This window comes from Rissa tridactyla, chromosome 13 (genome assembly GCF_028500815.1).
Source record: "Rissa tridactyla isolate bRisTri1 chromosome 13, bRisTri1.patW.cur.20221130, whole genome shotgun sequence".
NCBI classification, from domain to species: domain Eukaryota; kingdom Metazoa; phylum Chordata; class Aves; order Charadriiformes; family Laridae; genus Rissa; species Rissa tridactyla.
In genome coordinates this window covers 6,357,722-6,384,604 of record NC_071478.1, presented here as the reverse complement: position 1 = coordinate 6,384,604, position 26,883 = coordinate 6,357,722, and the positions used below count along the sequence as shown (strand labels likewise).

Here is a 26,883-nt window from a genome sequence, read left to right as displayed (position 1 = left end):
TCCAGTGCTTATTGGGTTAAAATGTTGAATGTGCTTCAAAAAAGGGTTTTCCCTTCCTCCCTCTCCATCCATCCATCTGTGTCCTTTTGGTCTCTCCCGTCCTCCTCCCCCCTCATGTTTAAATGGTGGGAAGCTCAGCTCTGCACAGTGCTCCTTCACCCCTGTTTAAGGCAGCTGTGGATTCTCTCTTCCCCCTATCCCAAAATAGCTAAAACTAGCTATTTTTTTGAACAAACGCCTCTGAAAATCCGTCTCCTCACCCCACTCGCTGCCAGGTATTTGGCTTTATCAGCTCAGCCCCGTGGCCCGTCGGCAGCGTGCAGCGATCTGGATTTATCGGACTGTCAGTAACCCCCACTGAAAAGCCTGGCTTTGCGAGGAAGTGCTGCTTACTGAAAATGTCATCTTTTATTTAGACTCCTGCTGCAGCCAACCCATGTCTTTTTCTCAGGCCTGTTTAATTAGCAACCACCGCGCAGCCCCTGACACGTGTTCCTGGGTGGTTTATTTTTTTCTCTAATAAGCAACTAGGTAGCTTGGCCGGGGGCGGGAGGGGGCAGAGAAGGGCTCCTCTGCGGCGGGGAGGGGAGGGAAGCGAGAGCAAGACGAGGAGCCAAGGGCAGCTCAAATCTAACGATCACATGCTCGTGAAGCGATGAATCCTAGAAAGGGCATCTCTGCCTGCGTGCCGGCTCGCCCGCCCTCCTTCTCGCCCGGCGGCCGCGCGGAGGTAAGGGGTGTGACCCCCCCTGCCTGGCACCCAGAGGGGTCAGGGATTCGGGTCGCTTCCCGGGCAGAGCTCAAATGCCTTAAAGTCGTGATACTTCTGTGCCGGTGGGGCTTTCCTGCAGGTCCAGAGGCTGAGCTGAACCTTTCCACCCATTTTCAGGGAAAGGTGGGATTTGTGGTGGCTCCGTGGAGGTTTGGGAAGGGGTTTTGGCACAGGGGGAAGGGCTGGAGCAGAGGGCTATGACCGTAAATAATGGCAGAAATAACTTTTCTTCTCCCTCTCCCCTTTCTTCCCTGCAGAAGAAGGCAGAGGCTGCCCACCGGATCCTGGAAGGACTGGGTCCCCAGGTGGAGCTGGTGAGTGTTACCTGTTGCTGTGGGGAGCAGGAGCCGGGCCAGGTCTGGGGAGGTCGCTGGGCAGCGAGCAGGGCACCCCGTGTGTGTGTCTGAGCCGTCAGGAGGAAGCAGAGGAAGCGTGCTGCTGGCCCGGACCTCTCGCTGGCACGGGACCAAGGCAGGAAGCAAAGTGGCTGAGACGAGTACTGAAACACAGGCAGACAGACACACACACACACAGAGCCCTCTTCGGGGAGCCTTAACCCTTGGGCTCCTTCCTCACGCGCTGCAGCGCAGCTGGGTGGTGGAAGGGGCTCCGGCAGAGTCTGCCCCTGCTCGGGATGCTGATGGCTTCATCTGCCGATGGCGGCCGCAGCGCCGGGGCTGCTGCCTGGCCAGCCAGCCCCACAGGAGGGATGGGTGCTGGGACGGCTCTCCTCCGTCCCACCCTGCTGTGAACGCAGGAGGGTGTAAGCACAGCCGGGTCGCAGCTGCAACGACCTGCAGGTATCGGGACTTGCACACATCCTCTTGCTGTCTCCCTTGTGCACAGGGAAGCTGAGAAGAACAGCTGATAATAAATGGTCAGTTTGGAGCTGGCCCCTCACCCAGCAAAATCCAGCGATGGATTGCTGGAGGGGTGGCTGAAAGCATCCCCTGAGGGGCTGAGTCCTGGAGAAGAGCGCTGAGAAAGGTTGTATCTGCAGCCGTGCTGCTGGAAGGATCAGAGCGGGCTGGACATGGTCTGGTGGAGCGTCTCTCGCTTTGCACCAGCCACGGGGTGCAGCAGAAGGCGCCGTCCCTGCCAGGTGGGAGCAGGCAGCTCACAGGCCTCAGCAGCTGTAATTTGTACATGCCTTGTGGAGGTGGTGCTAATCACTATCTTCCCCGGGTGCGTAAGGGAGAGGTCACAAGGGAATTAGTGCTCACTGCTACGTGTCGGAGCCCGCTTCCTTGTTTGGGGAGGTAGCGCTCATTATTTTTCCTTTGAGTCACCAGGGTCAAACCCTTTGCTCTCTTTCTGCTCTGAAGATTGGCAGTGCCTGGGGTTGGTGCTTCCTCATCCCAAAGATGTCGCGTTTCCTTTCCTCCTCCCCCCCTTTTTTTTTTTTGTTCCTCCTTTTTTTCCTTTTTTTAGTTTGTCGATGCTTTGTCCCTGGGTGCTGAGACTGCACAGCGGAGCTGCAGCAGAGCTCAGTGCAGGCCTTTCCTCTGCCGCCCTGCCTTACTGCTCGGAGGGCAGGGGAAACCCCTGCTGAGAAAATCCTGCAACACCCCAGCTGGGCTCTGCGTGCGTCTCACAGACTCTCATCTCTCTGCACGGAGAGATGCTTCCTATGGCCCAGCCCCCACGCCGTGTCGGGCAAAACAGCACCCAGGACCTGCCAACGGCCTCTGAGAGACCAGATGAATAGTCACATCATCTTCTGAGTTGGAAAGGAAGCAGCTCCAGGAAGGAGAGCAGCTTTGCAGGTTCTGCCCGATGTGCAAGCCTGCTCCACCGCGTCGCACGTGACAAGCACCAGCCCTGGAGCTGCCGCAGCCCAGGGGTCTCTTGCGGGGAGGCTGGGGCAGCCTGGTGCTCACCCTGCGCAAAACCTCTGCGAGGAGCGGAGGTGGCCGTCACCCCAAATGCAGGGTCTTGGATCGCTGTTGGCTCTGCTCAGGCTGCTGATGTCTTGATTTTGGCTGTTCAGAGGGCTCTGGTTATTGCATTTGCAATGGCGACGGTGACAGACGCACATCAGCTCAGCAGCGGGGCTGATGGTGTGAGGCGAGAGGTCACCGTGGAAATCAGTTTGCCATGGCAGAGAGAGGCTGGAGGTTACCGCGCCGTTGGCAAAGAGCAGCTGTGAGGCGGTACGAGGTCTTGGGTGCTGCTGGCGAGACAGAGACGGAGGCTGCGTCCCCGGCTTGTGCTGGCATTAAACAGGGCAGAGGTGCCATGGCGGGGCTCTGCCTTCTGTCCTGCTGGCGGCAGGTTGTTCTCAGGGGGTTGTGTTTGAGCAAAGGAAGAAATCCTATCGCCTGAGCACATCGATGGGCTTGTTGAGGCTGCCTGGAGCGTTAGCTGGAAGGAGGGGTTTTGAGAGCGATCCAGTATAGCATAAATAGGGATTTACCCAGAAGTTTTGGGTCTGTGTCATGGGTTTCCCATCAAGTTGGAAGCTGCTGGGAAATAGCCCAGCTCTGGTAGGAAACTCTTATTCTTGGCTTTGTCTTTTAATCGTCTGCCTCTGAGCTTTTGGGCTTCCAAGCTTTTTGCTGAAACTGATGTCCTCGGGTTGTACATCTCAAGGAAGCAGCAAGTGTTTGTTGCTGGTTCCTGGTTTCTTGCTGCTTTGACCTTACAAGGTCTGACCCTGCACTTTCTATCTTAGGGGTGTCATTCATGTCTGATCCTCTTTGGAGGATCCTCGGTTTTGTGCTTTTGGGGTTTTAAACAGGCAGAATTGTCCCCAAATCCCTTTGTCCGTTTCTCCTTGCTGGTGCCTCTCCATCCTGTCTGCTGGGGTTTTGGGTGTCCCTGCAGCCCACATCAGCCCCAGACGATGCAGAACACACTGGTATTATGTTTTCCTTAAATGTCATCCCCCAGAGAAATGCATTACATGTCCCTTACCCTGAAGAAACAGTGTGGATGTTTTGAACATCTCACCTTACCCACCTGACCTGTCAGCTTCTGCCTGCTCATTGAGAAAGTCGTGGTTCTGTGCCGGCTGCCGATGGCTCTGAGGGAAGATGCTGTTTCTCAGTCCCTGCCCCGTTGAGAATACAGTTTCTTTAACGATTTAGGCTGTGAGGATCTGTTCTCTGTGGGGTAGGTAGGAATCATCTCCAGGGCTTGCTCCACTGCGTGGGCTGAGGTACAGTGCCAAAGCTGTTGTGCAGATAGAAATCTCTTTGAGATGCTGGTGTCATGTGGATCTTGGGTTTGGGTCCCAGAGTTTCTTATTTCTGAATGTTTGGGCATTTCTTTTGAAGTGACGTGTTTCAGTGCTTGTCTGTTAACACTTAGGTTTGCTAACTAAGAATTTAAGGAGCTGTTTATATCATAGATAAGTAGCAGTGGAAAAGAATCAGCAGCCTTTGGTGAGCTGAGTAGCATCATCCGTGATGTCCACATGCACGTGAGCATCGTCTAACCCAGGTGCAAACCAAAACGTTTACCGCACTGCCTTCTCCCAGGAGGAGAGCTTATTTGCTTTGATTTTTATGAGCACAAAGGGGAGAGAGAGGCACTTTTATTTATCAACATTTCCAGTTCCTGCAGTCCTCTTGCAAGAGGCAGTCGCTGGTCAAGGCAGCCCGGTTGAGCCTTCCCAGGGTGACTGCGGACGTGATGCTCCAGAGCCACGGCTTGATTTCTTCTCTCCGTGGTGCAGACCTGCCTCTCTCGAGCTACGTGATGAGACGGATGTCTGTGTTCCTCGGAGCTTTCCAAGCGTGAAGTGCGCAGCCAGCTCTGAGCCTGGAGTTGGACCAGCAGATCTGAGAGGATTTGTGATAGAAATATCCCCGGGGAAGGGACCCTACTGAGAACATGTCTCCTTCTGGGGGACCTGCTTGTCCTTTCTTGCCTGCCCTGGCACTGCCAGCACGGGGTGGCCGGGTGCCGCCTTGCAACCCGCTGTCCCCTCGCAGGGTAACAGGTGCCCGAGCGCTGCCGGCAGCCCTGCAGCCCTCCTGGGACGCGGTGGTGCATCTCACCGCATGCCTCTGCCTGGGCTCCTCTGCGCTCCTTGTCCACGTGGGATTACTTGTGCTTTCCCAATGAAGAGTCAGGCGTCCAAGGGCAGCTAGAAAAAGAAGCTGATGACCTGCTGGTGCCAAGATGCAGTGGTGATGGGCTGCAGGGAGTGGGGAGAGCTACACCTGGTCTCCTTTCTGTGCAAATCGCTGTGGGGGTCCTGGTGTGTGGCAGGGAAGAGGTGAGGCAGTATCTGTTTTTTACGGGGCAGTAGAGACAGGCTGGCGCTGTGGAAAAACAAGCTCCTGTGCCAAGCACCTGTGATGGTGATGGGGAAGTACCGTGGAGGAGGTGAGAATAACACCTTCTCCAAACTGGAGGAGAAAGGGAGCCACCTGTGTTTGCAAGTTCTGTCCTCTCCAGTGCTGCTCACCTGTTGAACAGATGTTCAGCACATGTTTTGCTCTTTTCCTGTGTTTAATCTGAGATGAAATTGAGTGGACTCAGAGTGTAGCGTCAGCTGTATGACCACAGTAGGAAGATGAGCTGATTTGTGTGTAGCCATGGCCAGGATGCTGCCTTCAACCAGGACCTTCAGCCGTCACATGTCCTCCTGCCAGTGTTTGGCCATGATGTGAGATGGCTCACAGCTGCTTTGGTGGAAGTTTGTGGATGAACTGCTGGAAAACTTCGGTGATGTTTCTGGGGTTAGAGAGGAGCTGCACTCATTAGATGGCCAGTTGCTGATGGTGGTTGGGCCGTGGCAGGCTTGATTAGCACAGTCTTGGTCATGGTCACACCAGCTTAGCTGGTAACTAGAAGAGCATTGAAGGGCTTGATCCTGAGCACCCTGCAGCTTGCTTACGTGGACATGACTGGTGGCAGCTCCTGCAGCACGGCCTGAGCTGTTAATCACAATGGGTGGGATTGAGCGTGGTTTCTGTGGCATCTTTTCCTTCCAGAGGTGGGACCCTTTGTCATGGTAGGTTCCCCAAGCATACATCACCCTGCGGATGGGAAGGGGGAGGTAGTGGGGGCAGTGACTGTCTGAAGGTGACCAGGGATGGATCCAGCTCTCCTGACTCCCTGTGGAGGGCCCCGACACATCCCCACTGCGGGTGCCGGGGGCAGAGCAGCCCTGTGGTGGGTGCTCGCATCTGGTGTTGGAGACAGCCACAGTTCTTGGGCTCTCCAAAGGGCAGCCCTGGGCAAAACACTTGTCCTACCAGAGCCCAGTGCCCCTCCTGAGGGATGGACAAGAGCATCACTCTACACCTGAGTGCTAGGGGACTGCGGTGACGTGCCCAGGGGCCAACCCACCCCTGGCATTGCTGGAAACCACGGGGTTGAAGACTTGTCCTGCCTGCAGTTGCCTGCGCTCGGCTCCCTGTGAGAGCTCCGGCAGGCTTTTGTCGCGTAGACATAACAATTTGCAGCACACAGCCCGTCTCTTCCCGCTCCCCAAGCCCCCCTTTCCCCTCGCCTCCCCCGTGTCATATGTTCCAAAGCGCACTGCGTTTTTCAATCAGTGAATAACAACCACGTACTCGGCTCTGCCGTGTTTATGTGGATTATGTCGCAAAGTGCTCGTTCTGAGCCAGCTTGCTCCAGCGCTGCCTGCCCTCCCACGGGCTGAGCCGGGATGCACCGTGACTCCAGCGGCGCCGCCGGGAGCCAGCATCCTCCAGTACGGCCGGGGAGCGGGAATGGGGGGCGATGGGCGGGCTGGGGGCCGCGGGGTGCCTGGGCTGGCACAGCTCGGGGAGACGGGAGCCCGTACTGAGGCGGCAGCGCTGCTGATGGGTTTAAGTTTCTAAATGTCAGACTGTACCATTTATGCCTTCATTTTTCTTATTTATTTCAGCCATTATACAACCAGCCTTCAGACACCAGGCAATACCATGAAAACATTAAAATGTAAGTATGTGGCAATAAAAGGCTATTTTAAATGTCAGGTTGGGCATTAGGCTGGAGCGGGAGGGATGCGAGCTCGCTCCCAGACCCCGATGAAGGCTGCCAAGGAATAGCGAGCATCCTTTTAGAGCTGGTGTTTCGCTGCTCCGGGTGCCTGAAGCACAAACCAGCCCAGCAGTTGGGAGCCGTAGCTTCAGACGGATGCTGAAGGTGCCGTTTGATTTTTCTGGGGGGCGTGGATGCGGGCCCTGGTCAGTCTCCCAGTTTTCCCAGAACACGCTCACCTTGGGCGCTTTCTTCTGTGTCTCATGCATACTGAAGTACCAAATCAGCTGCCAGCGCGCGCGCGTGTGTGTGTTTGCATGCGGGAAAGATGAGGTAAAATGAAAAGTTGCAATTACAATTAGATTTTCATGAAGCACCTCTTGAATGTCTAATAACAACTGGTTATTTCAAAGATACTTACTGAGACTTAGCAATCATCTAATTTGACTTATCACCTCAATACACGATTTAATCATCAACCTGCATTTAATAACCACAGTGACTTCCTGAACGTATAAGAAATATAGCAGATAACGAGAATAGCGATAATTGTGATTATTGTTGGAAATTTAAATAGTCAAACCAGATCTGAAACTTTTATCTGCCTTGAATGAACCGATGATTGCTCTGAGCTGCCTGCAGTGTGTCTATTTTGGTACGGGCTCGGTCAGCTGGCGATAATCATCTTTAATAATCTATTAACAAAAGTTAATAATCTTTTGCTTTTCAGCGGTATGTTAATTGATGCCAGGGGGATTATAGGGAAAGAGTTAACGTACTTCTGCTGTTGTGCTGCGTGGAAGGCGCTGGCGGTGTTTGGGTGCTGTGTGTCTCCAGGGGCTGCGGGGAGGAGGAGGGTTTGGTGACATGACCCCGCTGCCCGTCCCTGCTTGGTTCCTGCTCCACCCAAGGCTTCCCGTGACATCCAGGCAATGCACTCGCTGTAAAACCTTCAAACCTCGGAGCCCTCGGGATCCCCGAGCAGCCTCGCTGCCCACGCTGGGTGCTGGCACCCTGAGTGCGAGGGTCGTGTTCGGGTACTCGGCGTTGGCCTGGGTGCTGGGAATAAACCCAAGGTGCTGCTGTGCCGTGCTCCTCTGGGGCAGGGGAGCATCGTCTCCTGGGGGTAGGCGGGGAGGGCAAACAGATGGAGGAGTCAGTGGGAAACGACGGCTTTTCCTGCAGCTGAGAAATCCCCATGGCTTTTTGCTTCCAGACATTTCTTTTGTGCCTCGTGTTGGCGATGCATTTACCCGTGGTGGTTCGAGCTTGGCAGGCATTGCTACAAGCCTTGGGCAAAGACCCCCCAGGATTTTGACAGGCTTGTGCTTTGCCCTGGGCCCATCACTCAGTGGAGACTCTGTCTGCAATGGCAGCTCTTTGGACCAGGTAGACAAGTGTCCTCCGCGCTGGCCGCCTCCCCCAGCCCGCACGGCTCAGGTGTGCTTTTCTAGCTGCGAAAATGCAGAAAAAGCAAACAAAACCAGAGCCACCCCATCCAGTTCACCGATTCAACGCAGGACTAAGGAAGTAGGTGACGATTTTACTCTCGGGAGAGGCGACGATGCATGGCAGAGGGTCTGTGCTCCGTGTGGGCTTGCAGCCCCCCTGCTTTCGGAAGTCCATTTTGCTGTCAGTTCAGGGGGTTGGCAGCTGATAAACCACCTTGTACAGCATCAAGTGCAGGCCCAAGGACGTGGTCTCCACGTTGCTGGTTGTGACTCTCCCCTGGCGTGTGTTAGTCACTGTCTCTCGGGGTCCCCCCACCCCCTTCTTCACTTGAAGGGCTCCATGGCCATCACAAGTCGGGCACTGCAGGTGGCAATTTCAAGCTGATCGCTAGTTTTGTCTTTGAAAGAACAGGTTAAAAGTCGATCCAGGTACTTCACCCACTCTCCATTCCCCTGCCAATATTTGTGGGTTTGTGATCACGTTTTCCTGTGATTTAAATGATTTCCTGTCCTTGGTTGCTGCCTGAAAGACAGGCGCAAACGAGAGGGAACTGACTGCGCAGGTCAGGAGCGAACGCGGTAATGAGACGTGAAGCCCCGTCAAAGCAGCTTCCCGTGCCGTCAGAGCAGGCACTTCTCTCCATCCCTGCCGTTGTCGGCATCCGTAGGGTTATCCCAACTCTCTTGTGCGGCTGTAGCGGTGGCGGTGATAGACCAGAGAGGTTAGAGCAGGCAGGCTTGGGGTTAATGTTTGCTGTGATTAATGCTGCAAAAATACGGGAAGGAAACCACGCGTTTTAATGAAAAGCCTCCGTCTCCTCCTTCCAGAAACCTCGCAATTAGCTGCCTTCAGCTGGTTGTTGATGGCAGCCGAGCGCATTCACAGATCTAGGTCAGCAAAAGGCCCTTGAGCGATCTGGGCTCCAGATGTTTGCTGCTTTTGACCGTGGGCCTGTTTGGGAGGTCCTGGGGTCTGAATTGCGCTTTGCTAGTTGTTGGTGGATGTGCAGAGACATCGCTGTGTCCTGTTCTCCCATCTCTTGCGTCCCTGTTGCACGTTAAAGTGCATTTGGATGCTTGGGAGGCAGATGCAAAATCAGATTTCAGCAATTCTAAGCAAATGATTCAGGGTCCTTTAACCAAGAGGAAAGGGTATTAAACTTCTTCATTTTGACCAAATCATGTTTGGATGTTCAAATTCTACCTACAGCTTCTCCACGAGCTGCATTTGGAGGTATTTTTTGTTCTTTCCTTGTTCTTAATACGTTTATGCCTTTCTGCTTTAGAAGAGCAGCTTCTGCTCCGTAGCCTGGAGGTGGCTGTTTCGGTAGGAGATGCCGCAAATCCTCGGGGTGCTGGGAGACGTCAGCCAGATGCGTTAGAGCACCAGAAGGACAACTGCCAGGACACCGCAGGTTATATTTTGCCGAGGTGTAACTGGGTGCAGATTCTTCTGAACAACTTCCCCCTCTGTAGATGTAGCCAGGATGAAAAAGTCTTCTGGCGTGTTGCTGGGAAATTATCTAAGTTGTGTTTCTGCCCCCAAAACCTCGCTGCATACTGGTTCTGTGGTACTAAATAGCAACTGCTCCCACGTGAAGCTGGTTTGAAGCCTCCTACCTGGGCACAGGAGGATGGCCAGGCTGTTACTAGTCACAAATGCCTTTTTTCTTTCTTTTTTTTTTTTTTTAATAGCGTTTCTAGGGTGGATTTTTTTTTTTTCTCAGTTGAATGTTTGCAAGTGTCAGTGGGAAGTCATTTGAATATCACAAAGCCAGGATTCCTCGATTTCTCTACAGCGATCCTCTCCGCCTTGCAACACTAGTTTAATTCTTCCTGCTTGTTTGCTTTGCTTTTCAGCTGGGATGAGTCACTTATGCTAATAGAGCTGACTGGGGAGTTAAGGGGAGAATTTCTACTCTTACTAAAATGTTACCGGTCTCTTATTTTCATGGAGTTTTATGGCCTGTCTCCTATTCAGTACGGTTAAAATTAATTTCATGCCCCAGTTCATTCCAGTGTTTGCAGCTTCAAAAGCTTTTAAGTCCTATTTAGCTGCCTCGCTGTGCTCTGTTACCCGTCTGCTTGGGTCCCTTTGGTTCACCTGTGAGCGCGGGCTTCGAGCAAACATGGTTAATTTTGTATGCCGCATCTGCCGCCTGATCTAAGGCACCGTTGAGTGGTTTGCGCCAAAGACTTGACCTACCTTTGGTGGGACCGTGTCCTTTCTGTTTGAAATACCGCCTTTGTTGGAGGGAAGGGCTCTGCCGCTCTCTCATCGAGAGAGAAGAGAGTGAGCCGGCGTTTAGCGAGCCCTCGTTTTGATAGGGACGGGCTGAGCTTTGCCCCCATAGCTGGCTTGGCCCTTGCTGTCTTTCAAGGTGGGAATTCTTTGACTTTGCAATGGACTGACAGGTTACTCCAAGACGCGCCGCAGCAAGCACAATGGGAGGCCACTGGAATGATTCTGCATCAGTTGAGGGGGCCGCAAAGACTCGTTAGTTTGGTGGCTTTTTTTAGATTTTGCTGAAATACAGCAACAAATGCAGAGGACGCTTGCTTGTGCACCAGTTAAGCACCAGTGCAATCTGGCCTGGGTCTCTAATTTCGGTGTTTTGCCAGCTGGATGTACAAGGATGAGAGCTGCTTTCCCTACCCTGCCGTGGTAGTGATTTTGCGTATTCTCTAGACTCCTGGCACCAAGGATATTAACCTTCTTTCCTCGACGTGTTTGAAAAATGACAAGATGTTGTTCACATGAGCAGGATCAATTACCCGCTGTCTACCTGGAGAGGTATTCTCCGAGGGGGCCTTCGTCTCTACGGCAGGAGATTCCTGCTCGGTCAGCCATGAAAAACAGCCCGGTCGGACTCTCCTCCCCCCTTCCCGAAGCAGTCATCTTGAAATCATAGTCTGTGGGATTTGTCTTTGAAAGCAAAATGTGAGCTTCTGAGCCTTGAAAAAGCACACAAAGGGAAAACTGAAAAGCTCAGGGTAAGTACGTGCAAGATGCCGGTTACAGAGTTTGCTGTAAACCTTCCCTTCAAGAGCTTCTCCTTGTTCTTATGCTGAAATGTAGAAATGCTGGGGTGAAACCGGGCTGCATCCCCTCGGGATGCGTGCAGAGGTGTCGGAGAAGCAGGGTCTGAGTGTACGGTTAAAACAGGTGAAGAGCTTGGTGTCATTCTGGTGTTCTTGCGTGTTTCTGCAGATCCAGCAGCAGCAAAGCTGTGTCTACTGTTAATATTTGCACATCTGGGTTGCTGATAGCGCTTTTTTGGCAGGGGAGGGGGGAAATGTTGCCTCTACAGAATCAAAATCTGAGGTCTGGATTTTCAGAGAGGTTTAGGGGCTTCTGAATATCTTTTTCTTTTCAACACGCCTCTCCCCTTTCTCCCAAAAGAGCAGAACAGCTTTCTTCTGAAAAATCTACTAACTACAGCTTTCCAAATCACTTGTCACTTTGGAAAATTTAAGTCATCTTTTCATTACTGGCTGTTTAGGGGTTTTAGTAGCATTGGATTGCCTCTAAATTCACAGTCGAAGCCTGACATGTAACATAAATGCTCTTCCAAACCCTGTCATTACTAATGCATTCTCTTTCAGGTCTTTTTATTAGCGCTTGTAGACATTTTCCTCATTAGAAATTCACCTAGCAGCTCCCCGCTCATCCCATTCAAGGTTTCTCATCTCTTTTATTCTCTATTGGCACGCACTAGGGCAGCAGTATTACCTTGTGATGAATTACTAAATGATGGAGACACGCGCCGCAACCTTCTGCTTCTTTCTCTTGCCAGTGCCAAGGCAGGTACTACTGGTTTTGAGTGGACTATCTTGCAACGCTTGGGCTTGCAATGTCGGCTTGGGCTTCAAGGGAAGGCGAAGGCGTAGGACGTGTACCTGAGCGATGGCCAGAAGTGCTTCTGCACTTCCACTTGGCTCGTTTTGGTCCTAAACTCGTAGGTGCTAAAGGGGATGGGCATAAATTTCCCATCTGATGTTAAGAGATGTTAAGGTTGTGGATGTAACCGCTGCCCAAAGGAGTCACTTGAGCATCTCATTGGGAACATCTTCACAAGGAGATGGCACCACATGGACCTGGACAGGCTGTGCTGGGGGTCTGGCCAGGGCAGGCTCTGATAACAAGGCGCCCGTGTTTGCCAAGGCATCTCCTCTTTGGAGCACAACTGTCTCACTGCTCTCAGCGTGTGAACACCAGCTGAATTAACAGCACAAACTTTTTCATGAATTACAGTGATGACTTTGGACCTCCAAAGCTGAATGCATTTCGGACCTGCAAGAGGACATGATTTGGGAAGTTGGGAGACCTCCATCCAAATGGGTTCTTTCTCTTGAGTGTTGTTTTTGGGTACGAACGCAGCCTGCCCGACTGTACATCCGGAGTTAGGAGTCTCTGCCACACCGTTCTTGGAGGCACAAACGGTGCTTGGGGTTTAGTCCGTCCCAGTGCTCAAGGACTCTGGGGTGAATGAACTAAAGATCTGCTGTGATTTTCCTCCCCAGAAAGCATTTCTGAATATTGCAAGGAAACTGTTCCAAGCAGCTGGCTTTCCAGGAACGTGCCCTGCCTGGGGGTTAATAGGTTCTGGTGTATTACCAGCTGGAGCCGTGTGCTCCGGCCGTTTCAGAGCAAGGAAATGAATGAGTGCAGTGACCCATGAAGAGGATGACCTGCTCCCTGCCCTCTCCGCAGGGGTCTTGCAGCCAGAGGGCTAGGGAATCAGTGACTGCGGTCCTGGCACCAGCAATGCATAGGAGCAGATGAACCCCGGGGGACACGACCATTTCTGTACGCTCTCTGTTGCCTCTTGTTTGGTTTCACCTTGGAGCGTTCTTGCTGCGCTCCTCGGGTCCCGTGGTTTGCAGATCTCCAGTCTCACTGGCAGAGCTTTGTTTGGCTGGAGCTGCCAGGAGGCTCCTCCGTTTCCGACCCTCGCCTGCACGATCAATCTGGCTGTACAATGGCTTTGCCAGCTGCTCGCTGCCTCCTTCCCATCGGTCTTCGCAGACTTGATCCCTACTTTGTTTGCACTGGCTGTTTGATGAAAGACGTTCCTGTGTAATTAAATACCCCTGATTAGTTTTGATCAAATAGCAAACTTCCTTTCATCTCGTCTTGCACCGGCTGAAGGTCTCTGTGGGCAGGCTCGGCCAGGTGTGCTGCGGTGCATCGGCTCTTTGTATCCTTGGGAGCCTTATCCCAGGGCTTTGGCAGTGTCCACACATGTGTACACACCAGCACTGACGCGCATGCGTGCGCGCACATCCTTTTAAGATCACAGCCTCCGGAAGGGTCGTAGCCAAGTCATTCACATGGACCTGAGCCAAGTCACTCAAAAGTCGGAGTTACCGGTTCGCTCCTTGACTGGCTCCATTGTGAAAGCCAGAAAACAAAAACAACCTTGCGCCAAGACGGTTAAGGTGGAAGTGGCCGTTCCCACAGGGCTCCCTGTGCTTTGCTGGGAGCGGGAGTTGTGTTTCACTTGGTGGCTCGGAGGTTGGCTCTGAGAACCATGCTCAGGTGTGGGGCTCACCATAACTGGTCAGCGGGGCTGTGGGATGAGGGTGAGTTACGCAAGGTTGAAAAGCTCATGCAGAATCACACACGAAATTATAGATAATATTTGAACCCTGCTTCCTGTGCTCGTGGCAGGTGACAATTGCACGTCAAGTTTTGAGTTTGGTTTACCTTGTGTGATACATGTTTCTTCCTGGTGGTGCTTGGGGAGAAGTGCTGGGCAGTGGTGGGGCTGCCCTGCCCCAGGTTCCCCACCTGGGTCATGCCCTGTTTCAAGCTGGTGCCTGGTACCGAGGTTCTTGCTACACTCATCCAGTTGATACCTGGCCCTTAAATCTGGGGACCCACTGCTCCTGAGAGCCTCTGCCACCCCAGACTACAGACAGATGTTGTTTGAAGGTGCAGAAGGTGCAGAAGAAGCTTCTCTGGTGACCTAAGGACTGGGATAGCTTTTTGTCACAGAGGAGGTAACGGGACGTGGTGTCCTCACCTTGGAGAAGAGCTGCCTTCAGAGGGAGGTGTTAGAAATGTATAAAACTGGGGCTGCTCTGGAGTAGGTGAGTGGGAAACGTGTGGTCACCGTGTCATTGCAGCTGGGGGACACTCCGTGAAGTTGAGAGCCTACCAGAAAGAAGGGCTTTCCCTGCAGGCACACCAGGGAGCTGTGGAGCCCAGAGCCATGGGGAAGACAGAAATGTGGATGGGCTCCAGCGGTGATGAGATGAATTGTTGACCGCAAGGAAGGGGATGTGCCATCTGGCCACCCCTGAACACCAGCTCGCCAGAAGCTGGGCGGGCTCCGTGTCTCGCTGGGTCCATCCCTGTCAGAGCAGCTGTGGGGCACCGCCGAGGACAGGGCAGGGGACTCACACGTCCTTCCTGACTCGCCGTGATGTGATGTGCCAGCACAGCAATACTTAAAACTGTCCACGAGAGTCACTGTTGCTTTGTCTAAGGAGACTCCACTCCTCCTGCCTTCAAACTGCCTCATTTCTTCACCCCATGGAGGTTCGGGTCTCCATCCCCAACGATTTTCTTGTGCCCCGGCAAACCGCAGCAGGGAGCTGCAAGGATTCCGGCTGCCGAGGAGGATGAGGGGGGAGGGTTGGCGCGTTGCAAGGGCGACCTTTCCCGTGTGCTGCTCCACGCTGGTTATTTCTGTGCGAGACTGCAGACTCCCAGCAGACAGCCCTTGCCGTCCCCGCCTGCGCCGCAGCGGTTGTGCCCGGCGCTTTGATTTGCCCGGGGAGCACAGCGTGTGCTTCGGAGACGTGTGGCCCGAATTAACCTCTCTGCAAATGGTTTCTAAGTAACAGCAGTACGTGTAGCAAGATAAACTGTGAAAACCTATTTATATTTACCGAGATTGTATTAACCTTTGAAAGGCTGACCTTATGCAAAAAAAAAAAAAAAAAAAAAAAGATAAAGTGGCAAAAACATTTAGAGCACGAGGGGGTGGTTGTTGTTTCTAATCCTTTCACTCTTTGATTACTTCAGCCTTGGTGGTGGTAAACATACACCGGCTTTCAAGACATTCCTGATTTTTTGGAGCTGCGAAGCCATTTAGTCTTTGCCTGTATTAGCGCTTTCAAGGTCAGCCATGATGCAAAACTCAAGGCAACCCATCAACTGTGTAAGAGCTGCTAATTTTCTTCATTTACTCTCCTGTCTCCTGATAACTCGTGCAGCAGGTCTGGCAGCAGCGTGGCAAAGCCCCTCGTTGCTCCTGGATGTCGCCCAGGCTGGCGTGGGGAGGGCAGGGCTTGACTTAGCTGTGCTGGCCCCCAGGGACAACCCATGACCCCTTGCTGGGGGCCATCCCACACCTGATAATCATTGGCATCACCCCAGCGGTTTCCCAGTGTTAGAGTTTCCATCAGAATTGGGATAAACAAATAAACAAAGGGGAGTGTGTCCTTTGGGCACAGTCTCCCGTCGGAGCTTGTTCGTGCAGAGCTGAAGCCGTGGAAGGAAATCTCTCTGACGGGGTCTCTGCAGGAGGGTTGTGGGACCACTCGATGCTGGAGCCGGTGACGGAAGCTCACCGTGTGCGACACGAAGGGATGTGGGATCCTGCGAGGAGCCGGGGCCGGGTGGGCAGAGCGGCGCCTGGCGGGCAGGGCTGGCAAACGGGCGCTGGGTGCTGCGGGACTGACCTCGCCTGCGGGGCTGGAGGTGGAGGCGCTGGAGCAATCGGCACAGCACAGCCCCGTCCTGGTTTCTCGTGCCTCCCTCCCTGCACGAGGGGGCAGACATCACTGAGCTCCCTGCCTCAGTTTCCCTAATTTTTGAAGGCAAGTGAATGCACAGAGGTGAGCGGTGAGGTTTAGCACAGAGGGTCACCTGCAGCCCCCTCTGAGGCTCCTTGGTGGGTTCACCACACAGCAACGAAAGACAGTGGCGTTGTGTGATCCAGCAGGGAGAAGCCTTTGGCAGCAACGTTTATGAATTGATCCCATGAGGTGGTCTCTGGTCTTTGTAGTGCAGCCAGAACAACAGCGGGTCCTTCATAAATGTACCGTCAAAAAAGAGCAAAGGCAGCAATTGCCCCATGCCTGGATTTATTAGGTTTTTCCCCCTCAATGATCAGTGCCCCTTTGATTTCTGAAACAGAGTCAAAGGACGTGGCTTGATATTCAAGCCCTCACTCAGAAAACCTTTGTGAATCCGAGAGTCTGCTCTGCGGGAGCCTTCGGCCTGTCGCTTGGCTCTGCCTTCTGCCGATGCTGGTGCCACATGGAATTGGGAGTGCACGGGGATTCGGGGCTGTGTGGCTGTAGCTGGGGACACTGGAGTCTGTTCCCAGCCGGTAGCTGGTGTTTTCCGTTGGCAGGAGGAGTTCTGAGTGCCGCTTGCTAGCGCTGCCTTGGAAATCAAGGTCTATTTTTGCACCAAAGCGTTGAAGGCAAAGTCAAAGGGAATGAAGATGTAGCGCAGCGCAGGCGGTGTTCGGGGACTCTGCCTGTGTCCCGTGCCTCTGGTAACTAATGAAGAGGGGAAAACAGAAGTTACAAAATATGAATGGTACTGTTAGGACTGGGAGTCAAGCCTGATGTGCTTCCTCCTTGGTAAACTAAAAAGAGGCCACAAAACTGAGCGTGGCGGTGGGATGCTGGAGAAGAAATCATCCCTGGCCCAAATCCTGCTGCCTTTCCTCTAGCACTTGTACTTGATCTTGGAGATAGTGGTGGTTGAAGACCCCACACCCAAGGAATTGCTGCCCTAAATAAACATGCTAATTATTGGGTGCCGGTATTCTGGCGGAGCCCCCAGGCCCTGCTCTGGGTCCCCATGTTCGGGCAGGCTGGGATCCCCTGGGATGCTGCCGGAGCAGAGGTGCAGCCGTGGCGGTGGGCTGGAGGGAGCTGGGGTCCCAGGGCAGCGCTTGCTGCGGGATCGCTGTCGTTCCCTGTGTCTGCCCGTGCACGGCTTCAGTGATGTAGCGAGAAGGGAATCTGAGAAGTGAAAAATTTGGATGCTTTCTGGGATGCTCCCCATCCCTAAATTAAGCCAGGACTGCCCCCAATCCTCCCTCTAAATGAGCTGGACCCTCTGCCCCTTCCCAAACAAGGTCTTTTGCTGCTGATTAGGTTCAGGGATTTATGGGGGGAGGCGGGTGTTTTCTCCCCTCCCCACTAGCCAGGCAGAGAGGGGGATGAAGAAGCAGTAAGGGTGTCTCTTCATTCTGCTAAATCCTGCAGAACATGCCTACATAAGACTGTTAAGCTCCTGATCAGTAATTACACACTGCAGCTCTGCCTTTAATCGGGATAAAAGACTTAAGGAAACTCCTTTGCCCCTGGTCTCTACCTTTTACCTAGAGATTTTATTGCTGTGACTGTTAGGAACAGGAACGACTGCGGGAGCTCAGCGCTCGGGTTCCTGCAGACTCTGGGAGCTCGTGCCGCCTTTCCAGCTCCTCACCGCTTTGGCGCTGCTTCTCTTTGAGCAGTTATTTCGTGCTGTCTTTAGAAAGCAGAAAGAAGAAGAAACCAGGGGAGTCTCTGGGCAGACGCCAGGCGGGTTGTGGTTGCAGTGGCTAGTTTCTCTCTTGAGGTCCCAATTCTGCAAGTGGCTGAAACTTTCCTGGCTGGTTTGTTTGCAGCTTTGTTAGGCAGGGCTCCAAGAAAGCGAGAGGTTAGGAGATAGCGCTGCAAGCCCTGCCGCAGTCCTGCCTCCTTATCAGTGCCTCGGAGCCCGGGGTGAACAACCCCTGGGGAGCGTGTGTGCGCTGGCAGCTCCCGCCGTGCTGGCCCTGGGGACCGGGGTGGCTCGTGGTGGCTCAAAGTGGCCTCAGCCCACCTCCCGCCACACAAAGCTTGGCCTGAGCCTCCCCAGCTCTTGGGACCCCATTGGGGTTTTGCAGATCAAAAGGTAAAAATAATCAAGAAACAGCCTGGCCGATCGGTAAATGCAGAACTGAATATCTGTCCGTGTTCAGTGCACGGTAAAGGTTTGCAGAAATGGGAGTTCATAATTTTGGTTCTCAACCTTAGTCCTGGTTTTACCAACAGATGTGGGCGACGTTCCACCTGTTGGAGGGTTTGTTGGTCTTTCTCTAAAGCTGGTGCAAAGTCCCTAAATAACCACATTTGCTGCTCTGAAGTTGATGCAATTCTGAGTTAAGGTGGAAACTACGCTGCCAACTCCTTTGGGAACGGGGAGAGCCAGGCTCTGGATTTTAGCCGCCTTGTTAATCAGATCTCATCTTTTTGGTTTTTTCCTTTACAGAAACCAGGCAATGCGGAAAAAGTTAATTTTGTACTTTAAGAGGAGAAATCATGCTCGCAAACAGTGGGTAAGTGGTTCCCTTATACCTTATTTTATACGTATAAAGCAGCGTAATTTAATATGCGAGAAGGTAAAGGATGTTTTCCAGCAGAGAGGTGCTGGTGCTCAGCGCTTTGCCTGTTGCATTGCTATGGTGTCTCTTTATGCTTAAAATAACTTGGATGTAAAGGAGAGGTCCCCGGTCGTGCCGCAGGCAGCGCCTCCCTCCACCAGTACCCCCTGCAGAGCAAACGTGGGGGGCTGGCTTAATCACAGCGGGGCCCTTCATTCATCGCAGAGAGCCTGTTCACAGCATAAATGTCTGTTCTGTGAGTAATTGAACCCTAAGAGAGGTGTGAAACAAGCTGACTCTGCTTCCGATAAATGGTCTGGAGTCTGATCTGACTCCTTCCAGCTGACCACAGAGCGATGTTCTAGGAATTTGTGGTTTCAAACAGAAATCAAGCTCTGCGCCAGTTCGTTTCTAGGCAGCTTTGCCTGCAAGATAGTTCCAGTGCCCTTCACAGAGGTGGTTCTTGGTTAGCTAAGGGGGAAAGTGGGGTTTATTATGAGACTTCAAAGGCGTTCGTTGCAAGTCCCTAGTAAATAGAGGAGAAAGTTCAAATGGGATTTACAGAATTTATATGTTTTCGGCGCTGACAGTTGCCTGCGGTACTCCCCAGTGGGAGCTGGGAGGCGAAACCGGTACAGAAGGGGAAATGCCAGAAGCAACCAAGTTGTTGCTTGGCAAGGTGGATTTTGGGGTGTCTTTCCGTGAAGGGCGATTCAGCTCATGACACAGGGCTTCGCGTTTTACATGGAAGATGTAAATACCGGTTCCTGACTCGGTGTCTCTGTTCTGGGGCGGGCTCAGGTGCCAGCATCTTAAATTGCCAGTGGTGCAGGTTTTCTGAGCGTCTTTGGTGCTGGTTTTGGACAGAAGTGCTCCGTTTGGGAGGTTATTAGAAAAATTCAATATAATAGCCTGGGAAGTGGTATGAAGGCTCTACCTTTAAAAGCAGCTTTCAATACAGACGTTTCTGAGCCAGTGATCAAATTAGTTTCTTATTTATGGTGAACAAAAGATCTTCCTTTTCTTTCCGGTGCTTCGTTTTTTTTCCCCCCTGTTTTGTAGAATTCTTCCAAAAGCCGCGGATCTTGCACTGCAGAGGGATGGTCGTGTCTCCCTTTTGTGTCCGAATCCGTGTGTGTTTAATCTTTTCCAAGACAAAACTTCTTCCAGGTTTCTAGCGAGGGGCTACAGGTCTTACACCTTCAGCACGAGCCGGGGTGGCAGCAGGCACCTTGCCTGCCGCAGCTGAGGACTTCTGCACGTGTGGGAAGCGGATCAGTATTCCCTTCCTCAAAACAGGGATTGCAAAGCATCGGGCGGTTTTACTGGAACCAGAAGGGAACTGCCCAGGAGCCGCTTTCTGGTGGGAAATGGCCGGTTACTGTGCTAAATCTAGAGTGAGTCGCTCTTTTGTGAATATCGAGGAGCTGGGGAAAAAGGTTTAATTAGGCTGCAAGAGCACAGTTCCTAAAATACGGCTTGCAGTAAAGTCGCCTGTCATGCAAAATAGGTGCATTTCTGCCAGCCAGTTTATTCAGTGTCCTTGAAAGGGGATTTTTCAGTTTAGGGAAGCATTTTGCCTATTCTACAAAATAGGCAACATACGGTTGCTGAATTTGCAAAGTGAATACATTTGCTGATTCTGTTTGCAAAATGGGTACGCTTAGCTATTTTTCTGCCTATTTTGTAGCCGACCCTATTTTTAGCAAAGCCCATCTACGTGCCAGCGTTTCTTTCTGGCTCTTTTACTTTCTGGGGTATTGTCGCTGCCCCGGGCTGGCTGGAGCAGGGTCAGAGCTCGGTCCCTGCAGGCTCCGGCCCTGAGAGCCCCACCGGAGGTTCTGCAGGGCTTTCTCCTGCCTCCACCCAGGTCGGCACAGCAGAAGATATTTAATTACCATCAGAGGGGTGATGCTGCAGAGAGAGACGGGTAAAGGGAGCCGTGCTGGCTGTAAGAGATTTATCTCCATCAGCCAGGGACCCAAAACCGTGGGGCTTGCATAGGAATTGGACTGGTTCCTCCTGTCACCTTCGCTCTTCCCCTCCCCTCCGAAGAGCTGCTCCGTTCCCTGGAGCTGCGAGAGCGTGGGCTGCGGGAGGGCTCGGGCTTGGCACAGCCTACAAACTGCCTTCAGCTGCTACGGCGGCGTTACTATTCATCCATTTTTAGATACGCATGTCAAGTCCGATTTGGCTCGCCATCACTTAGTTGTGTGATTGAGAGGCTGATGGGCTGGTGAGCCCAGCCGGGAAGAGGAGCGGAGGAAGCACCGGCGCTAAAAGCCAGCACAGACAGTTGCTGAGGAATGGACACGCTTGCTTAAGGCTGCTCAGAGGATGCTTGAAGAAGGAATAGACACTTCTGCTCTTAAAGTGCCTGACCGGGAGCTTCTGGTGATAAAGCTGTGAAGATCCGGGGAACGCACGGTGCTATAAGGTGCCTGTAACCTTGGCTCTTAAAGGATGGCAAAAGATTACAGGGAGCGTGTATCCCAGCTGGACCAAAAAGTGCTAGACAGGGGTGCTGCAGACCAGCCCCGCTGTGGTGGGGTTCGAAGCTTGGCATGGCAGGAAGGATCTCTTTGCTCCATGGTGGGAAGGGGCTTTAAGAACGCAGATGCGAGTCAGAAGTGCTCGGCTGGTCCGTAACAGAGCTGTGCTCTGGAGGGCTGAGCTGTTTGAGCAGGGAGCTTTGGTACTGCTGGGGAAATCAGGAGTGTGACGTTGACGTTGCTTTTTCCGTCTGCAAATACCAGTTCCTTAAAAGAGAACATCTGGATAAAGATTTCATCAAGTTATCCCAAAAAGTGGAGGAAAAGGAAGAAAAAGAGCCACCCCGCTGGCTGCGACACAGCCTGGTGGCTGTGCTGGGGCAGTGGCGATGCAGGACCCAGCACCAGCTCATTCCCACAGGAGACGAAAAACCTTTCAAAGCCTCGAAGCTTTTCCGCAGAGCGAGCCCTCGTGCTGGGCTGTCCCCCGGCCGCGCCGCAGGCTGGCACACAGCGTGGGGCACCGGCTGCCTCCCAGCGCTGAGGCTTGATAAACTTCGCAGGGTATTTTTAGCCTCTTCCCAAACGCGACGCTCTGAAAGCAGGAGGATACAGCAGATTTGCTGGCAGGGTGGGAGCTCTCGTGTGCAGAGGGCTGATAGCGTCGCTTCAGGAGGGGTAAAAACTCAGCAGCTGTGATTTCTCCGAGCTGCCACAGTTTATTGGCATTACCTATAGCTCCTTGCCCACGGTGCGAGATTCCCCTTGGCAGGTTTATTTTGGTTCTCCATCCTTGCTTTCATCTTCAGCCATTTCCTTTAGCTCCGATGAAACCAAGCATCTCCTGTGCATCCGTGCAGGGCAGGAAAGCCTCTGGCTCCAGGCGTGCAAGTGGGAATGAGTTTATTTGCAGGGGAGGGTGTTAATTTGCATGAGCCGTGGTGTCTGAGATGCTTTGTCCACCTCACGTTATGATCGAGGTGCCTCCAAAAGGCCACGGGATCACAGGACATGTTGCTGTGCTTGGGTTAATGGCAGGTCCGTGGTGGCTGGACCAAACCCACGTGCCAGGATCAGCGCGACGCTGGCCACAGGTTGCTGCGGGCGCCTGGCAGAAGTGCTGGGCCACGGAGCTGCTGGTGCTCGGGGTCTGTGGCATAACTGACCCACTTGGCTCAGGGTAACCCAGTGGCCTCCTGACCTGGAATTGGGCGTTTACATCGGTTTGGGGATTTTTTTACCTCTGCCCATTATTTTTTTTTAGTGGCTGAGAGCGAGTGAGACGCAAGCAGAATACATCTGGGAAGTCCTACAGCCTTGGACTTCCCTCCGGTCGTGGGGTGGGGATGGCAAGAGATGAGTTTAGTTCTTTGAAATCCGGATTCCCCCCGTCTCTGCTGCAGTGCCGAGCATGCCGGTGCTGAGCCGCCCGTTCTGGAAAGCGGCGTGGGGGGCAGGGGGCGACCTGGGGTTTTGCCATTGATTATTTTGCAGAGCGACATCTGCTTTCGCTTCCTGATTTGGGGCCTAGAAGGCATTTGTTTCACTCAGAACGAAACCTTAAAACCCCCTCTGCTTGCTCAGCTGCTTTCACGTGAGGCTGGGCACCATCACTCCTGTCACCGCTGCAGCCCTGGGGGACGGTGGCCAGGCATCTTCTCGGTGTGGACCCCTCCTGTGCGTGGGCGTCCTCTTCCAGCAAGAGGATGGCCGGAGGAGGGAGGAGCGATTTGGAGGGTGGGGAGAGGCTCATTTGTGTTGCAAATAATATCTTAATGTGGTGATTACTGAGCTGATCCCCTCAACGCCAGGGAGGAGCGTGGTGCTGGACCTGTGTGGGTGGCTGGGAGGTGTGCTCTGAGGATGTCACCCAGGGGGAACATGACTTGGAAACCCCTCACAGCGCACCGTTTCGTCAGAGCCTGCATTTGCCATCAGTGAGGACACACTCGTCCCGCTCCTGGGCCAAAAAGGAGGAGCGGCAGCTGACAAAAAGCTTTAGCATTAGTCCTCCTCCAGGATGGTGGAGGAACTGGGGACATGGTGGTGTGGCTCCCTCCCCAGCACCGGGGTTTTGGTTGCCGAGTCGATCACCCAAAGCGCTGGAGGATGCTCAGGCAGAAGGTGTGGTAGGTGAACAAAGCCCACGCTGGGCGAGAATCCTGGTTTTCCCATTTTATATTGGGTCTGGAAGGGAAAAGCCTGAGAGTACCTGATGGCCTGTCTTGAGAATTTACCCTTGGGTTGGTCTCAGACCCTGGAGCGTGTCCGTGTCCTAGTAAACCATATTTATTTGAGCAAAGTGACTCATGCTCAGCTGAGCAGCCATCGAGGGAAAGGCCTGGAGGAGCTGCCCTTCCCAGGCACGTCTCCTGAGCTCCCTCTCTCCCTCTGCCCTTTCAGGAACAGAAGTTTTGCCAGCGCTATGACCAGCTGATGGAGGCCTGGGAAAAAAAAGTGGAGCGCATTGAAAATAACCCCCGGCGCCGTGCCAAAGAGAGCAAAGTGCGGGAATACTATGAGAAGCAATTCCCAGAGATCCGGAAGCAGCGGGAACTGCAAGAGCGCATGCAGAGGTTAGAGGAGAAGCGGTAGGAAGGGGCTGAGCTGGTATCGGACAGCCTTTCTTTTTTCTTTGGGGATGGGTGTGGGATTTGTTCGTGGGAGGGGCGGGCTGGGATGGGTATCGGTCCCTTTTCTCCCCTTCTGGTCAAAGGCGGAAGCCGCAGACAAGCAGCTTTGCTGCGTTTTCCCCAGGGTGGCTCAGCACAGAGCCAAGAGAGAAGGAAAAATGTCAGGAATGTGGTTGCCCATCTCCCCTCTGCTGCTGATCTCCTGTCTGGCCGCATTGGATCAAGGGCAGCTCCCTTGGGCTGGCCGGGACAGCGCTAATTACTGCCTTACTGGTGGGCCCAAATGAAGATGTACAAGGTTTGCAGATGGATTTGGTCATGTCGATGATTTAATACATGCACATGCTTTGATCCAGAGCATGGGTAGGGCGAATAAACATCTGCAGAGGAATGACAGCAAATGACATGAAGGGAGCAGAGCGTCTCACTGAAAGGGATGTCCCCTGTCTCTCCCGTCCCCTGTCCGTTTTCTCCTCCTCATTGGAAGTGCAATTGAGGCGACATTGTTTCCTGCCAGGAGGAGAGACATGATTTCATGATCTCCACCCTTCTTGCTGAAAACTCTCCATCCTTCCCATTTCAGCCCTGGGATCTTGCCCAGGGACACCTGCTGTGAGCACCAAACCCTTGTGCCAGCATCTCATCCTTGTGCCCTGGGTGGGTCCAGACTTCCTAATTGGTGGCTTTATTATATCTTAAAGAGAAGGGGAGAAATGGTACAGAGAAATGTTTTAAGCTTTTATGTGCTTAATAAGAATTGTTTTAATTCCTTGGGATGTGTGGCTGTTACATTGGGTGACACTGGGGGGATGGATACTGGGGAAATGGATACTGGGGGTGATACTGGGGAAATGGCTGGGTTTGATTTGCAAACCAGACGCGGTGGCACAGTGCTGACGGCGCGGTGCTAACGCTGACGCCTTTATGCCATTGCTGGGGTGCGATGAACGGGAGAAAATACGGGGGAGAGTATGGTTGGGTAGGAAATGTCCTTCTATTGTAGCGGTCCAGGAGCTGGCACAGGTAAGGAAGGTGGTTGGAGGCTTTTGACCTCTGAGTCCTAAACCCAGGGGACGCGGGGGACGGTGCTCTCTGGGCAGGAATGAGCACTGTCAGAGCCCCCGGGGCTGCAGCGGGTGCCTTTCCCACAGCTCGGCATGGGGTGGCCTGGGTGAGGTGTTGGGATGTGGTCATTATGGAGGTCAACAATGAGAACAACAGGGCCAGCACGTTGTCAGTGAAGGTGGTTTGCTGCTTATGAAATGGAGCATCAGTGTCTGAGTGTTCCACTGCGCTCTCCCAGCAGGGTAGGACAGAGGGGCAGCGGCGGGCTCTCCATGTCGGCCGCACGCAGCGAGCACGAGGTGTCAGAAATCATCGACGGGCTCTCAGAACAAGAGGTGAGACCGGCTTGTCCTTTGTCCTCCTCTTCACCCCTCACTCCACCCTTCTCTGAGGAAGCCAGGAGAGTTACCATCAGGTCCCACGCTGAAATCTGATACCAAATCCTGGTAACTTCAGGCCATGCTGAGGTTGGGGAGGCCACCGTGATGCCTAATACACTTTCTGGACAGGATCCAAAGTGAGGTGTTCCTTTAGTATCCAGCAGCATTTTTCCAGCCCCCCGAGAGATGCAAGAGACCTGCGTGATGGTTCCACAGGAGCAAAACATGGAGCAAAGCACCTCAGGAGCTAGTGGCCAGTGGGTTAGGGTTTAGCGGCTTTCGACTGCCTCTTAGGGAGCTGAAACCCCAGCTGGGTAGCAGCCCACAAACACCTCCTGGCTGTTGGTTTAAACTGGAAGCGGAGGTGGGAAGGGAAGGGAGCTGACGCCCTGGCTGCTGGGTGGAGGGGTTTTTCTATTTCTTTTTATTTTGAATGGGCTGTGCGGCTTGACACAGGGGAATCCTATGGAATGAATGGTTTGTACGTGAGCCAGTTGGCCCACATCTTCTGGGAGTGCTCCATTCATCTTGAAACATCCCCGTGACCTTGGCTTCATTTGGATCTGGTTTCACAAGGGTTCCACTCTCTTGGCACGGAGGCCAGCTGCAGTGAATGGATCGCGTTTGGGAGGGGAGAGCAGCCATTGCCCGGCAATAGCTGAGATGTTTGCTGCCTGCGCGGCATGGTTCGCTCCCTGCCTTGGGTCCCGGGCAGTTTGCTGTTAGCCAGTTAAGGCGATGACCTGGAGGACACAGATCTCAGAAGCAGAGGGAAATTTCACAGCTTGCAGAGGTCGTGGCCGAGGGGAGCGTTAGACGATTGCCTCCGACCTCCTCCACACTGTGCTGCTAAACTCCACCCCGATAGCCTTCAGCTGAGCCCTGAGGCACCGCTTTGCTCGTTTCAGAGGAGACCTGAAGAACTTGCAGCCCTTCCAGAGGGTTGGAAGGAGCAGGGAGGTGAGAGCTGGGGAGCATCGCTGGCGGCAGGGGCCAGCTCTCTGCCCTGACACATTGCTGGGAGGAGAGGGGTCTGGCTGCCCGCCGGTGGGATGCCATCTGCAGCGCTTGGCACCCTGAGATCCTGCTGGGTGAAGGGGGAGTCCCTGCGCCCTCAGCTGCAGGCGATGCTCCTGCCGGCTGCTGCTCTGCCTGCCGGGACTCTGCACAGGGACTTTCTCCTTTCGGCTGGGGCCGTCTGTGGTTTTTGGGGTCAGTGCTCCGGCTCCACGCTGTCCCTGACCTCCCTCCATGAGATGACACCCCCCGGGGCATCTGAAGCAGACAGTTGCTGAATGGGAGGTGTCCTAGTGAGGATGGGGAACGGGATGAAAGGAGTTGAAACGTCTGTGTCTGTGCAGAGAGCTGTGTTTTAGGAAGAGGAGGTTGGGTCTGATCAGTCGCAGTGGGGAAGCAGAGTGGTGCTGGGCAGGTCTGGGTCGGCAGCTTGCTGGAAGGGTCGGATATTACTGTTCTTCCAGGAACCAGCATCTAGCTGTAAATTAAAATAACGGCACTTGAGACCTGGCCTTCCTGGGTCAGGGGTTGGAATTTATGTCTGACCAGTGCCATCCCAGGTGACAGGGAGGACTTGGAGTAGCGGTGTTGCTAGCGAGCGAAAGAGGGGGACCAGAGCATCCCTTCATCCGCACAGGGCAGGCCTGTGCCGGGGGACAGTCCAGGCATTCAGGCAGGAGACGGCACAAATGAGACATCGCATTGTCCGCTGTGTTGCAAATACTTAAGGAAACCAGTGGGCCCTGTC

The 26,883-nt window shown here is 53.4% G+C and overlaps 1 protein-coding gene across 14 annotated transcripts in view; it reads left to right on the top strand.

The window, feature by feature from the left end:
• The window catches only part of NCOR2 (nuclear receptor corepressor 2), a 253,537-nt gene that overhangs the window by 141,177 nt on the left and 85,477 nt on the right, over positions 1–26,883 (top strand). For 6 of the 14 annotated variants that reach the window (XM_054220097.1, XM_054220092.1, XM_054220096.1 and 3 more), the window contains exons 7-11: positions 1,030–1,086; positions 6,621–6,673; positions 18,437–18,503; positions 23,444–23,631; positions 24,977–25,073. In XM_054220097.1, coding sequence (XP_054076072.1) covers positions 1,030–1,086; positions 6,621–6,673; positions 18,437–18,503; positions 23,444–23,631; positions 24,977–25,073 — 462 coding nt within the window. Of the gene's footprint in view, positions 1–640; positions 731–1,029; positions 1,087–6,620; positions 6,674–18,436; positions 18,504–23,443; positions 23,632–24,976; positions 25,074–26,883 lie in introns of those variants that run through there. The other 8 variants (XM_054220104.1, XM_054220103.1, XM_054220095.1 and 5 more) reach the window with 4 other exon arrangements.